At 38.7% G+C, this 12,391-nt stretch overlaps 1 protein-coding gene across 2 annotated transcripts in view; it reads right to left on the reverse strand.

The window, feature by feature from the left end:
* Positions 1–12,391, reverse strand: part of vari (MAGUK p55 subfamily member vari) — a 344,145-nt gene that overhangs the window by 278,456 nt on the left and 53,298 nt on the right. The window contains exon 1 of one of the 2 annotated variants that reach the window (XM_070085147.1): positions 3,624–3,789. The exons of the other annotated variant lie outside the window; for it this stretch is intronic. Coding sequence (XP_069941248.1) covers positions 3,624–3,708 — 85 coding nt within the window. The 5' untranslated portion in view covers positions 3,709–3,789. Of the gene's footprint in view, positions 1–3,623; positions 3,790–12,391 lie in introns of those variants that run through there. 2 annotated transcript variants of the gene reach the window in all.

Consider the following 12,391-nt stretch of genomic DNA (forward strand, 5'->3'; position numbering starts at 1 on the left):
GGCTGGGAATCGAACCCAGGCCCTCACCGTGTGAAGCGAGAGCGTTAACCACCAGGCCACCAGAGCCCTAGATGTATTAATAAAAAAAATACATACATAAGAACGTAATAGTTTAATGGGTTGCCAATTTGCAACGATTTGGAGTCAGATATAATAAATATCAGAGACACAGTATTTGGATAGGAAAGATTCAACTTCTATTGCGGCCAACACATGTATAGATATAGTCCATAAAAATTCAAAGCAAAAAAATTCATTGAAACAGCAACAAAAATGTACTGAAACAAGGTATTTAAAATCCAAACTAATATACTGTAACAACACGAATGTTTCACTGTAATTCTGTTTTGTAATGAAGACAAACAAATCTTAAAATAATGTTCTTCAATCAAAACTATTTCCCAGGAGAGTGAAGGAATATAATTCAATAAAGAGTTTGTGTCCTGTAGCACTTGTTCGTATCCAACTTTGTCCGGAGAGCCAGAATAAGTCTCTGTGCTCAAGTTTAGCGGAACAGAGCTCTCAGCAACAAAGTTTACCCCAGAAGCTGCAGGACAGCGCCGCTGCAGAGGTAATGAAGGTTGCTGCCACTTGCAGGGCACATCAAATTTCTGTTGGCTTACGACCCTAAGGCCTAACTCGCCAGAACGGTACTAGGACCTCCGTTTCCATGAATATAAATTCCCTGCTTAGCTTTGATGGGTGAGATGTGGCACACTGAGACCACTGTGACGAAGCTCTCTTTGATTATCTTGTCACCACTGGTACACCATAAAAAAGCGAGAGCAAGAGAATATAGGAGGGAAAATTATTAACAACATGAGAAGCACGCGGGTACAGTCTGAGTGACTGGAGTGTGAAGCAAGAAGAAACAAAAATTTACTTTACCTTTATAGCATGAACGCACTTTAATAAGAAACAGAGATACGGTCGATACAAGCTAAATCATCCTTACTCAGAGACGAAGTTAACTGATATAACTTGTTCAGTCAACTTTCTCAATATCCTGACCTCCGTTGTTAAATTATCAAATTTTTCTCTCTCTCTCCCTCACACACACACACACACTCGAGTAGAGATTATACAGAAAAGGAAGGGATTGGCGTAATGCATATTAATAGACAATTATTATATTCGTGGTAAGTGTTAAACCCGCAGGGGTCATACAGCACCTGAGAAATGGCAGGTAACAAGTTTGATCAAGGGGGAGGGGGAACTAAATTTTTTTGTAACAAGAGAGAAGGGAGTCGCGCTGTTGGTTAAGCAGACGTTTTTAAGCCTATCGCCAAAAATATCTGAATTCCTGAAACAAAAATTATGGTAAACTCTGAATGTGCATAAAATGAAGAAAGACTTACAGTACACTTCTCGGTTTACGTAACTTGTGGGAGCTGGGGTAAAAGGCAAAATATTAACATGGATAAAAGAATATAGAAACTATGTAAAATAGAGTGACCAACAAATTGTTTCCTATATTGTGTTCTCGGGATGGGACGATACCAAAATTTTTGCCGATACCGATATCCAATTTTCGGTCGATACAGATACTTTTCCCATATTTTTGAATTTCTGAAATTATAATGATTATGTTCAATATATGTATATAAATATATATGTATATATATATATATATATATATATATATATATATATATATATATATATATATATATATATATATATATATATATATATATATTTTATTATTTTTTTTTTTTTTTTTTTTTTTATCACACTGGCCGATTCCCACCAAGGCAGGGTGGCCCGAAAAAGAAAAACTTTCACCATCATTCACTCCATCACTGTCTTGCCAGAAGGGTGCTTTACACTACAGTTTTTAAACTGCAACATTAACACCCCTCCTTCAGAGTGCAGGCACTGTACTTCCCATCTCCAGGACTCAAGTCCGGCCTGCCGGTTTCCCTGAATCCCTTCATAAATGTTACTTTGCTCACACTCCAACAGCACGTCAAGTATTAAAAACCATTTGTCTCCATTCACTCCTATCAAACACGCTCACGCATGCCTGCTGGAGGTCCAAGCCCCTCGCACACAAAACCTCCTTTACCCCCTCCCTCCAACCCTTCCTAGGCCGACCCCTACCCCGCCTTCCTTCCACTACAGACTGATACACTCTTGAAGTCATTCTGTTTCGCTCCATTCTCTCTACATGTCCGAACCACCTCAACAACCCTTCCTCAGCCCTCTGGACAACAGTTTTGGTAATCCCGCACCTCCTCCTAACTTCCAAACTACGAATTCTCTGCATTATATTCACACCACACATTGCCCTCAGACATGACATCTCCACTGCCTCCAGCCTTCTCCTCGCTGCAACATTCATCACCCACGCTTCACACCCATATAAGAGCGTTGGTAAAACTATACTCTCATACATTCCCCTCTTTGCCTCCAAGGACAAAGTTCTTTGTCTCCACAGACTCCTAAGTGCACCACTCACTCTTTTTCCCTCATCAATTCTATGATTCACCTCATCTTTCATAGACCCATCCGCTGACACGTCCACTCCCAAATATCTGAATACGTTCACCTCCTCCATACTCTCTCCCTCCAATCTGATATTCAATCTTTCATCACCTAATCTTTTTGTTATCCTCATAACCTTACTCTTTCCTGTATTCACCTTTAATTTTCTTCTTTTGCACACCCTACCAAATTCATCCACCAATCTCTGCAACTTCTCTTCAGAATCTCCCAAGAGCACAGTGTCATCAGCAAAGAGCAGCTGTGACAACTCCCACTTTGTGTGTGATTCTTTATCTTCTAACTCCACGCCTCTTGCCAAGACCCTCGCATTTACTTCTCTTACAACCCCATCTATAAATATATTAAACAACCACGGTGACATCACACATCCTTGTCTAAGGCCTACTTTTACTGGGAAAAAATTTCCCTCTTTCCTACATACTCTAACTTGAGCCTCACTATCCTCGTAAAAACTCTTCACTGCTTTCAGTAACCTACCTCCTACACCATACACTTGCAACATCTGCCACATTGCCCCCCTATCCACCCTGTCATACGCCTTTTCCAAATCCATAAATGCCACAAAGACCTCTTTAGCCTTATCTAAATACTGTTCACTTATATGTTTCACTGTAAACACCTGGTCCACACACCCCCTACCTTTCCTAAAGCCTCCTTGTTCATCTGCTATCCTATTCTCCGTCTTACTCTTAATTCTTTCAATTATAACTCTACCATACACTTTACCAGGTACACTCAACAGACTTATCCCCCTATAATTTTTGCACTCTCTTTTATCCCCTTTACCATATATATATATATATATATATATATATATATATATATATATATATATATATATATATATATATATATATATATAAATGTATATATATATATATATATATATATATATATATATATATATATATGTATGTATATATAAATGTATATATATATATATATATATATATATATATATATATATATATAGATAGATAGATAGATAGATAGATAATAGGTAGATAGACAGATAAATAAGTAGATAATAGACATATATAGAGAGAGATTGTTACTCTAAAACGAGTCTTTATATCTTTAGACTCTACAAGACATTTAAGATACTCATCACTTACCATCATTAATATCAGGCTTGGTGGAGAACTTCTCGAAGGAGTGCAACAAAAAACTTCGGTCTTCTTTATTGGCGAAAAACACCATCTTGATTCTGCAAAAGCCTCGCACGGCAAGTAATGATAGGCTCAAATCCAACTATTTTTCCAAGAGTCCTGATGTCATTCTTCACAGCTGAAGACCATCATGTTATACAAAATCTTACTGCGACCTTATTGCCCTTTCACTGTTTCTTAATGTCAGATAAATATTATAATCATTTGTATTTTCCTAATGAATGCCCGGCCAAGGTTGAGTTACTTCTTGTTCACAATCCTCCTACCACAAGGACAGGACGTGACATACTGTGTAACCACCACCAATATTCCATCATGGTAGAACAATGGCACAGCAAAACAAGTATTTATCTGGACAACGTTTCAGTTACAAACTTTCTTAAACGTTGTACAAATAAAGACTTACTTTGCTTTTTCCACTACCATACCTTTCGGCATCTTTGTCATCTTTCAAATCAATATTCCGTCATATTTATAAAATTATAAAATTATTCATATACGCCGAAATGATTTGCTAATACAATTAGAAACCACAGACATGATAATACGAAGTAAATTACTTTACTTCGGACAAGAGTCGTTACGATTTTCAACTCAAAAATTAGGGAGGAAAATTAACGTTAAGGGAACCCCTGAACAACTATCAAGCCGCAAGGTATGATAAAGTCTCGACTTGATAATGGTCGTACTACGACTGGCTGAAACGTCCTTATGTTTTCATTCATGTTATAATCAAGTTGTAAACTATTGCAGCCGTCGTACATAATATTATGACAAATTTACTGCCTATGATTGTGAACGTCTCGAATGTTAACTCACAAAATTAATATCAACATTATTTATCAATAACATTATTCTATATATATATAATTTTATGTAAATAATAATTTGGTTACAAAACCAACTGCTGATTGGCATAGGAAAATAATGAATTTATAGAACATTACTAAAGGACACCATAGTGACGAAAATCTCTCAATAAAATGTAATATTGCAGTAAATATGTATACCTCACTGAGATATACTGTAAGTGATCATTACCAAGTTTAGTGGCACTAAAAGATGACATAAAGATGGTGTTTACCGCAATGGTTTTTTAAGAGACTTACTTGTCAATATAGAGCTTTATTTAATTGGAAATGTGCCAGAAAAGTATCTTACGCAAATAAATACAGCGCTGTATGACTTGTGTGTTTAGCGCTTAGTTTTGATAGTTATAATAATGTGTATGAATAGCGACCATTTGTTTTTGTTAAACTGCAACGAAAACCACACTGAGTGCGATAACACAGAATATAGACTATGCTATATTTATTAATGACGTAGGTTATCTCGGCACAAAAGCCACACACACGAAGACTGGTACTCCTAGCACGACTCCCACTCCTCTGCTCATGACCACACTAAGTTACATTTGCTAAGTGTGAAAGATAACGTTTATTTTTCCCATTTCCGTTCGTCTCTCATTCTGTGTGGGTAAAACGAACAAGAAAATAAGAGAGGACGCGTGGTTAAATCTCTTCTGAAGAAAAAGTGTGAGGCCTAGCCCATAAAACCAAGCATTCATAAAATAATTCATCCCAGTTTTGCCTATTGTTCTTTGCGTCGTCGCCACAGTTTCAAAATTACACACTTGTGCTCTTATCGGCATAGGATTTTCATTATACAATCCAAATTAAATAAGTACGTGAAGAAAGTCTGCAAGAGAGCAGCAGGTGGGTGTGTGGGAGGTGGGGCAGCAATCAGGTAACTCCTCCAGCAGGAGCTATAAAGTGGACGCTGTGGAACATGCCTCAGGTTTCTCACGTCCCACCTTACGCCCAGCCAGATAAAATACAACACAGTATTGTCGTGGTTTATTATCTCAGTCATCATGTCTCATTTTTCTTATGTAGTTGAGAAGACAACCTCTGTTTCAGCCTATGAAATAATTGTTCCATATCGTGACTGGTAAGCTCGTTTAATAATAATAATAATAATAATAATAACAATAATAATAATAATAATAATAATAATAATAATAATAATAATATCCTAAGGCTAACTATAGAAATTAATAACTTAGTAGGCTAACATTGACGTCCCTACAAACTGCTGCAGGTAGGCACTTATTCCACTTATTGCAGTGGTAGGCACTTATTCCATCTGTCTTTTGTGTGTACCCTGATATTTAAGAAGCATAAAAATTAATCTCCTTAGGCTCTGACTATGAGTGGTTCACAACAAAGACATTAAAAATATTACTCTTAAGGCAATAACGATGAATGCCACGTCTGCACTGTCGGCACTCTGACACATAAGGCTATATATGTGAGCATAAAGTCAATAAACACGTCCTACCAGACTCCCTTCGAGCTCTGCCAGCAAAACTACATTAAACAGAATCGTTGCTTTTATAAACATCGCTAATGCAAGTGACATCCTTGCGTCATTGTTAGATTTCTCGACTCGACATTATTACCTGTTAACACTCCCTCTAAGGCAGGTGACTCGATGTTGGTAAAGGGTTCTTGATTCAGAGAATTGTAGACACCTATTGATCAAACCTGATTACGTCCTATTCCTCAAGCTCTTTATGAACCCTACGGGTTTGGCGCTTCCCAATGACAACAGCAATACTACTACCGCTAGTAATAGTACTACAAATACTACTACTATTAATAATAATAATAACCTGTTAATACTATTACTGTATAACATAACAAACGTGTTACATTCTACGATTTATTTTTTCTTAGTAAAAAATGTTTTTAAATTTATCAACGGCTTTAGAAGCGGCGACAACGATCTTGCTCTATGTAATATTAATAGTAGCTGATAATAAACCTGAAGAGTGATGGTAATTTTTGCTTGTCCCACAATCCGGAGAATGCTTAAGCTCCTCTCCTTCTTTTCCCCACAAAAACCTCCTCTTGGAGTTTGGCTGGAACCGCTTCCAGAAGTCACCGTCCTGCGGCTCGGTCCCAGACCAGGCCTTCCACTGAACTGCATAAGAACAAATCAAATGCACTTTTATGCGAGGTTAAATTTTCAGCGAAAGGCTGACATTCCATTCTGTGCTCTTGGGGTTTGGAATTATACCAGCTCTGGTTCGTAATTTATCAGATGACGTCAGAATACTGACTGACGAGAACAAGTTTAGTTGAATGTCCTTATTACGTACCCCATTCCGATCCTGTGGACGGTAATCAAATAGGTCCAGGGGGCTGGGCCATAAAGTTCTGATAACTAAACAAGTTAGAATGGTAATGAACTATTTACATGTTTATATCAGGAATATGCCATTTACTAGCATACAAGGGTAGGTTTACGACAAAAAAGACTATAATGGGGCCTTGTGTATTACGATTCCCTTTGAATTTTCTCAGACACTCAGGTCCTTTCTCAGTATCCTTAACAAACGTCCTGTTAACAGAGGACACATGCTACATCCCCTCTCCATCATAAGGCCAGAGGCTGAAACGCTGTCCTTGAACATGAGCGGGTCGGCGGCCGCAGACACTTGTCTCATTAGAAATTGACACATTGTTTCTCTCGTTAGAAACTGGCTTTTTTTCTCTCTCTCTGGATGTAAAGTAACACCTTTTGTCTGGGTGAAAAGTAATGTTATCTGGGCTGAAAGCTGTATTTTTTTTTTTATTAAGCTGGAAAGTGACATCCCCAAGCTATGAAAATAACTATAAATATGTACGTCTAGAACAAACAACGGGTGTTTCAGATTAATGATTATGAATATCTTCCAACAATAAGAATCTTAAGTCTTCTCAATGCATAAATATCTTTAATTATCTTCCTTATACAAGAGCAGTATAGCGCTATTATATATATATATATATATATATATATATATATATATATATATATATATATATATATATATATATATATATATATATATATATATATATATATATATATATACATATATATATATAATATATATATATATATTATATATATATATATATTATATATATATACATAATATATATATATATATATATATATATATATATATATATATATATCTCTATGTGTGTGTGTGTGTGTGGGTGTGTGTGTGTGTGTGTGTGTGTGTGTGTGTGTGTGTGTGTGTGTGTGTGTGTGTGTGTGTGTGTTGTATATTTTTTTCAGCATTACTCATTCCTCATAATTTAATCTCTTTAATATTTATCTACAGTTATAGGCTACAATATTCATGTATCACCATTATTACTATGCATCCCACGGTGGATCAATACATATAATACAAAATATTACGGACAAAAATTCGAGATAAAGCTTTGAAATTTTTGACAATAATGATATAGTATACCGACGCTGAAATATACTGTAGAGATTATATTCTGCCTAAAGATCAATCATTCTCTACTTAACGAAAGATTAGTAATATAAATCAGTAACTAGAGAATAAAGAATATCAAGAAAACTGTTCCTGAAATAATTCATAACTAATCCACAAATATGAAATTATAATTAGGTAACGTTTCGCTCCCTCCTGGGCTGTCTGAAAGGATATGCTAACATTCGAGGATGGACCGAAATATCGTAAAGTTTCCATTTATGATTTCTGACTTAGTTGAGAATGTCTTCGGATTTTTTCCATTTTTTATTTAGCAAAGCTGAAAACATCAACAACGTGCTACTACTCTCTTCTATATGTGTCACATAGCTAGTACACACGCTAGCTGTATCCGTTACATAGCTAGTACACACGCTAGCTGTTTCCGTTACATAGCTAGTACACACGCTAGCTGTTTCCGTCACATAGCTAGTACACACGCTAGGTATGTTTCAGTCACATAGCTAGTACACATGCTAGCTGTTTCCGTTACATAGCTAGTACACACGCTAGCTGTTTCCGTTACATAGCTAGTACACACGCTAGCTGTTTCCGTTACATAGCTAGTACACACGCTAGCTGTTTCCGTTACATAGCCAGTACACACGCTAGCTGTTTCCGTTACATAGCTAGTACATACGCTAGCTATGTTTCCGTCACATATCTAGTACACACGCTAGCTATGTTTCCGTCACATAGCTAGTACACACGCTAGCTATGTTTCCGTCACATAGCTAGTACACACGCTAGCTATGTTTCAGTCACATAGCTAGTACACACGCTGTTTCAGTCACATAGCTAGTACACACGCTAACTGTTTCCGTCACATAGCTAGTACACACGCTAGCTATGTTTCCGTCACATAGCTAGTACACACGCTAACTGTTTCAGTCACATAGCTAGTACACACGCTAGCTATGTTTCCGTCACATAGCTAGTACACACGCTAGCTATGTTTCCGTCACATAGCTAGTACACACGCTAACTGTTTCAGTCACATAGCTAGTACACACGCTAGCTATGTTTCCGTCGCATAGCTAGTACACATGCTAGCTGTTTCCGTCACATAGCTAGTACACACGCTGTTTCAGTCACATAGCTAGTACACACGCTAGCTGTTTCCGTCACATAGCTAGTACACACGCTAGCTATGTTTCCGTCACATAGCTAGTACACACGCTAGCTATGTTTCCGTCACATAGCTAGTACACACGCTAGCTATGTTTCCGTCACATAGCTAGTACACACGCTAGCTGTTTCCGTTACATAGCTAGTACACACGCTAGCTATGTTTCCGTCACATAGCTAGTACACACGCTAACTGTTTCAGTCACATAGCTAGTACACACGCTAACTGTTTCAGTCACATAGCTAGTACACACGCTAGTTATGTTTCCGTCACATAGCTAGTACACACGCTAGCTATGTTTCCGTCACATAGCTAGTACACACGCTGTTTCAGTCACATAGCTAGTACACACGCTAACTGTTTCCGTCACATAGCTAGTACACACGCTAACTGTTTCAGTCACATAGCTAGTACACACGCTAGCTATGTTTCCGTCACATAGCTAGTACACACGCTAGCTATGTTTCCGTCACATAGCTAGTACACACGCTAGCTGTTTCCGTTACATAGCTAGTACACACGCTAGCTATGTTTCCGTCACATATCTAGTACAAACGCTGTTTCAGTCACATAGCTAGTACACATGCTAGCTGTTTCCGTCACATAGCTAGTACACACGCTAACTGTTTCAGTCACATAGCTAGTACACACGCTAGCTATGTTTCCGTCACATAGCTAGTACACACGCTAGCTATGTTTCCGTCACATAGCTAGTACAAATGTTTCCGTCACATAGCTAGTACACACGCTAGCTATGTTTCCGTCACATAGCTAGTACAAACGCTAGCTATGTTTCCGTCACATAGCTAGTACACATGCTAGCTGTTTCCGTCACATAGCTAGTACAAACGCTAGCTATGTTTCCGTCACATAGCTAGTACAAATGTTTCCGTCACATAGCTAGTACAAACGCTAGCTATGTTTCCGTCACATAGCTAGTACAAACGCTAGCTATGTTTCCGTCACATAGCTAGTACACACGCTAGCTATGTTTCCGTCACATAGCTAGTACACACGCTAGCTATGTTTCCGTCACATAGCTAGTACAAATGTTTCCGTCACATAGCTAGTACAAACGCTAGCTATGTTTCCGTCACATAGCTAGTACAAATGTTTCCGTCACATAGCTAGTACACACGTTAGCTGTTTCCGTCACATAGCTAGTACAAACGCTAGCTATGTTTCCGTCACATAGCTAGTACACACGCTAGCTATGTTTCCGTCACACAGCTAGTACACACGCTAGCTATGTTTCCGTCACATAGCTAGTACAAATGTTTCCGTCACATAGCTAGTACACACGCTAGCTATGTTTCCGTCACATAGCTAGTACAAACGCTAGCTATGTTTCCGTCACATAGCTAGTACACACGCTAGCTATGTTTCCGTCACATAGCTAGTACAAATGTTTCCGTCACATAGCTAGTACACACGCTAGCTATGTTTCCGTCACATAGCTAGTACACACGCTAGCTATGTTTCCGTCACATAGCTAGTACAAATGTTTCCGTCACATAGCTAGTACACACGCTAGCTATGTTTCCGTCACATAGCTAGTACAAACGCTAGCTATGTTTCCGTCACATAGCTAGTACACATGCTAGCTGTTTCCGTCACATAGCTAGTACAAACGCTAGCTATGTTTCCGTCACATAGCTAGTACAAATGTTTCCGTCACATAGCTAGTACAAACGCTAGCTATGTTTCCGTCACATAGCTAGTACAAATGTTTCCGTCACATAGCTAGTACACACGCTAGCTATGTTTCCGTCACATAGCTAGTACAAACGCTAGCTATGTTTCCGTCACATAGCTAGTACACACGCTAGCTATGTTTCCGTCACATAGCTAGTACACACGCTAGCTATGTTTCCGTCACATAGCTAGTACAAATGTTTCCGTCACATAGCTAGTACAAACGCTAGCTATGTTTCCGTCACATAGCTAGTACAAATGTTTCCGTCACATAGCTAGTACACACGTTAGCTGTTTCCGTCACATAGCTAGTACAAACGCTAGCTATGTTTCCGTCACATAGCTAGTACACACGCTAGCTATGTTTCCGTCACATAGCTAGTACACACGCTAGCTATGTTTCCGTCACATAGCTAGTACAAATGTTTCCGTCACATAGCTAGTACACACGCTAGCTATGTTTCCGTCACATAGCTAGTACAAACGCTAGCTATGTTTCCGTCACATAGTACAAATGTTTCCGTCACATAGCTAGTACAAACGCTAGCTATGTTTCCGTCACATAGCTAGTACACACGCTAGCTATGTTTCCGTCACATAGCTAGTACACACGCTAGCTATGTTTCCGTCACATAGCTAGTACAAACGCTAGCAATGTTACCGTCACATAGCTAGTACAAATGTTTCCGTCACATTCCATCACAGAATGGATATCGGTGTTGAAATTTGATACCATGCCAATGATGATCCTCTTTAATTCACTTGTTTTATATAGGCTGGAATACTGCTGTACACTAACAGCCCCATTCGAGGCACGCGACACAGCAAAGTTAGAGAATGTACAAAGAACCTTCATCACATATATTAGATCAGTTAAGCACTTTAATTACTGGGAACGTTCGAAGCTCCTTGACCTGTGCTCCTGGAACGCAGGCGAGAGTGATACATCATAATATAAACTTGGAAAATCTTAGAGAGACTGGTCCCAAATCTGCACACAGTAATCCCTCCCTACCAAAACAAAAGATTAGGCAGACGGTGCAACATATCCCCCAATGGAAAGTAGGGGTGTCATGAATGCACTAAGAAAAAAAAAACAGATGTCCGGGGCCCAAGTCTGGTCAGCAGCCTCCCATCATACATAAGGGAAATTACCTACAGATCTCTGGCTGTCTTCAAGTGAAAACTGGACAGACAATTCTGGCCACAAAATATAGCGAAACATCAACGTCAAAGACCTGGGAGTGATCATGTCGGAGGATCTCACCTTCAAGGACCATAACATTGTATCAATCGCATCTGCTAGAAAAATGACAGGATGGATAATGAGAACCTTCAAAACTAGGGATGCCAAGCCCATGATGACACTCTTCAGGTCGCTTGTTCTATTTAGGCTGGAATATTGCTGCACACTAACAGCACCTTTCAAGGCAGGTGAAATTGCTGACCTAGAAAATGTACAGAGAACCTTCACGGCGCGCATAACGGAGATAAAACACCTCAATTACTGGGAGCGCTTGAGGTTCCTGAACCTGTATTCCCTGGAAC

The sequence above is a fragment of the Cherax quadricarinatus genome, chromosome 15, assembly GCF_038502225.1.
Source record: "Cherax quadricarinatus isolate ZL_2023a chromosome 15, ASM3850222v1, whole genome shotgun sequence".
Lineage (NCBI taxonomy): Eukaryota > Metazoa > Arthropoda > Malacostraca > Decapoda > Parastacidae > Cherax > Cherax quadricarinatus.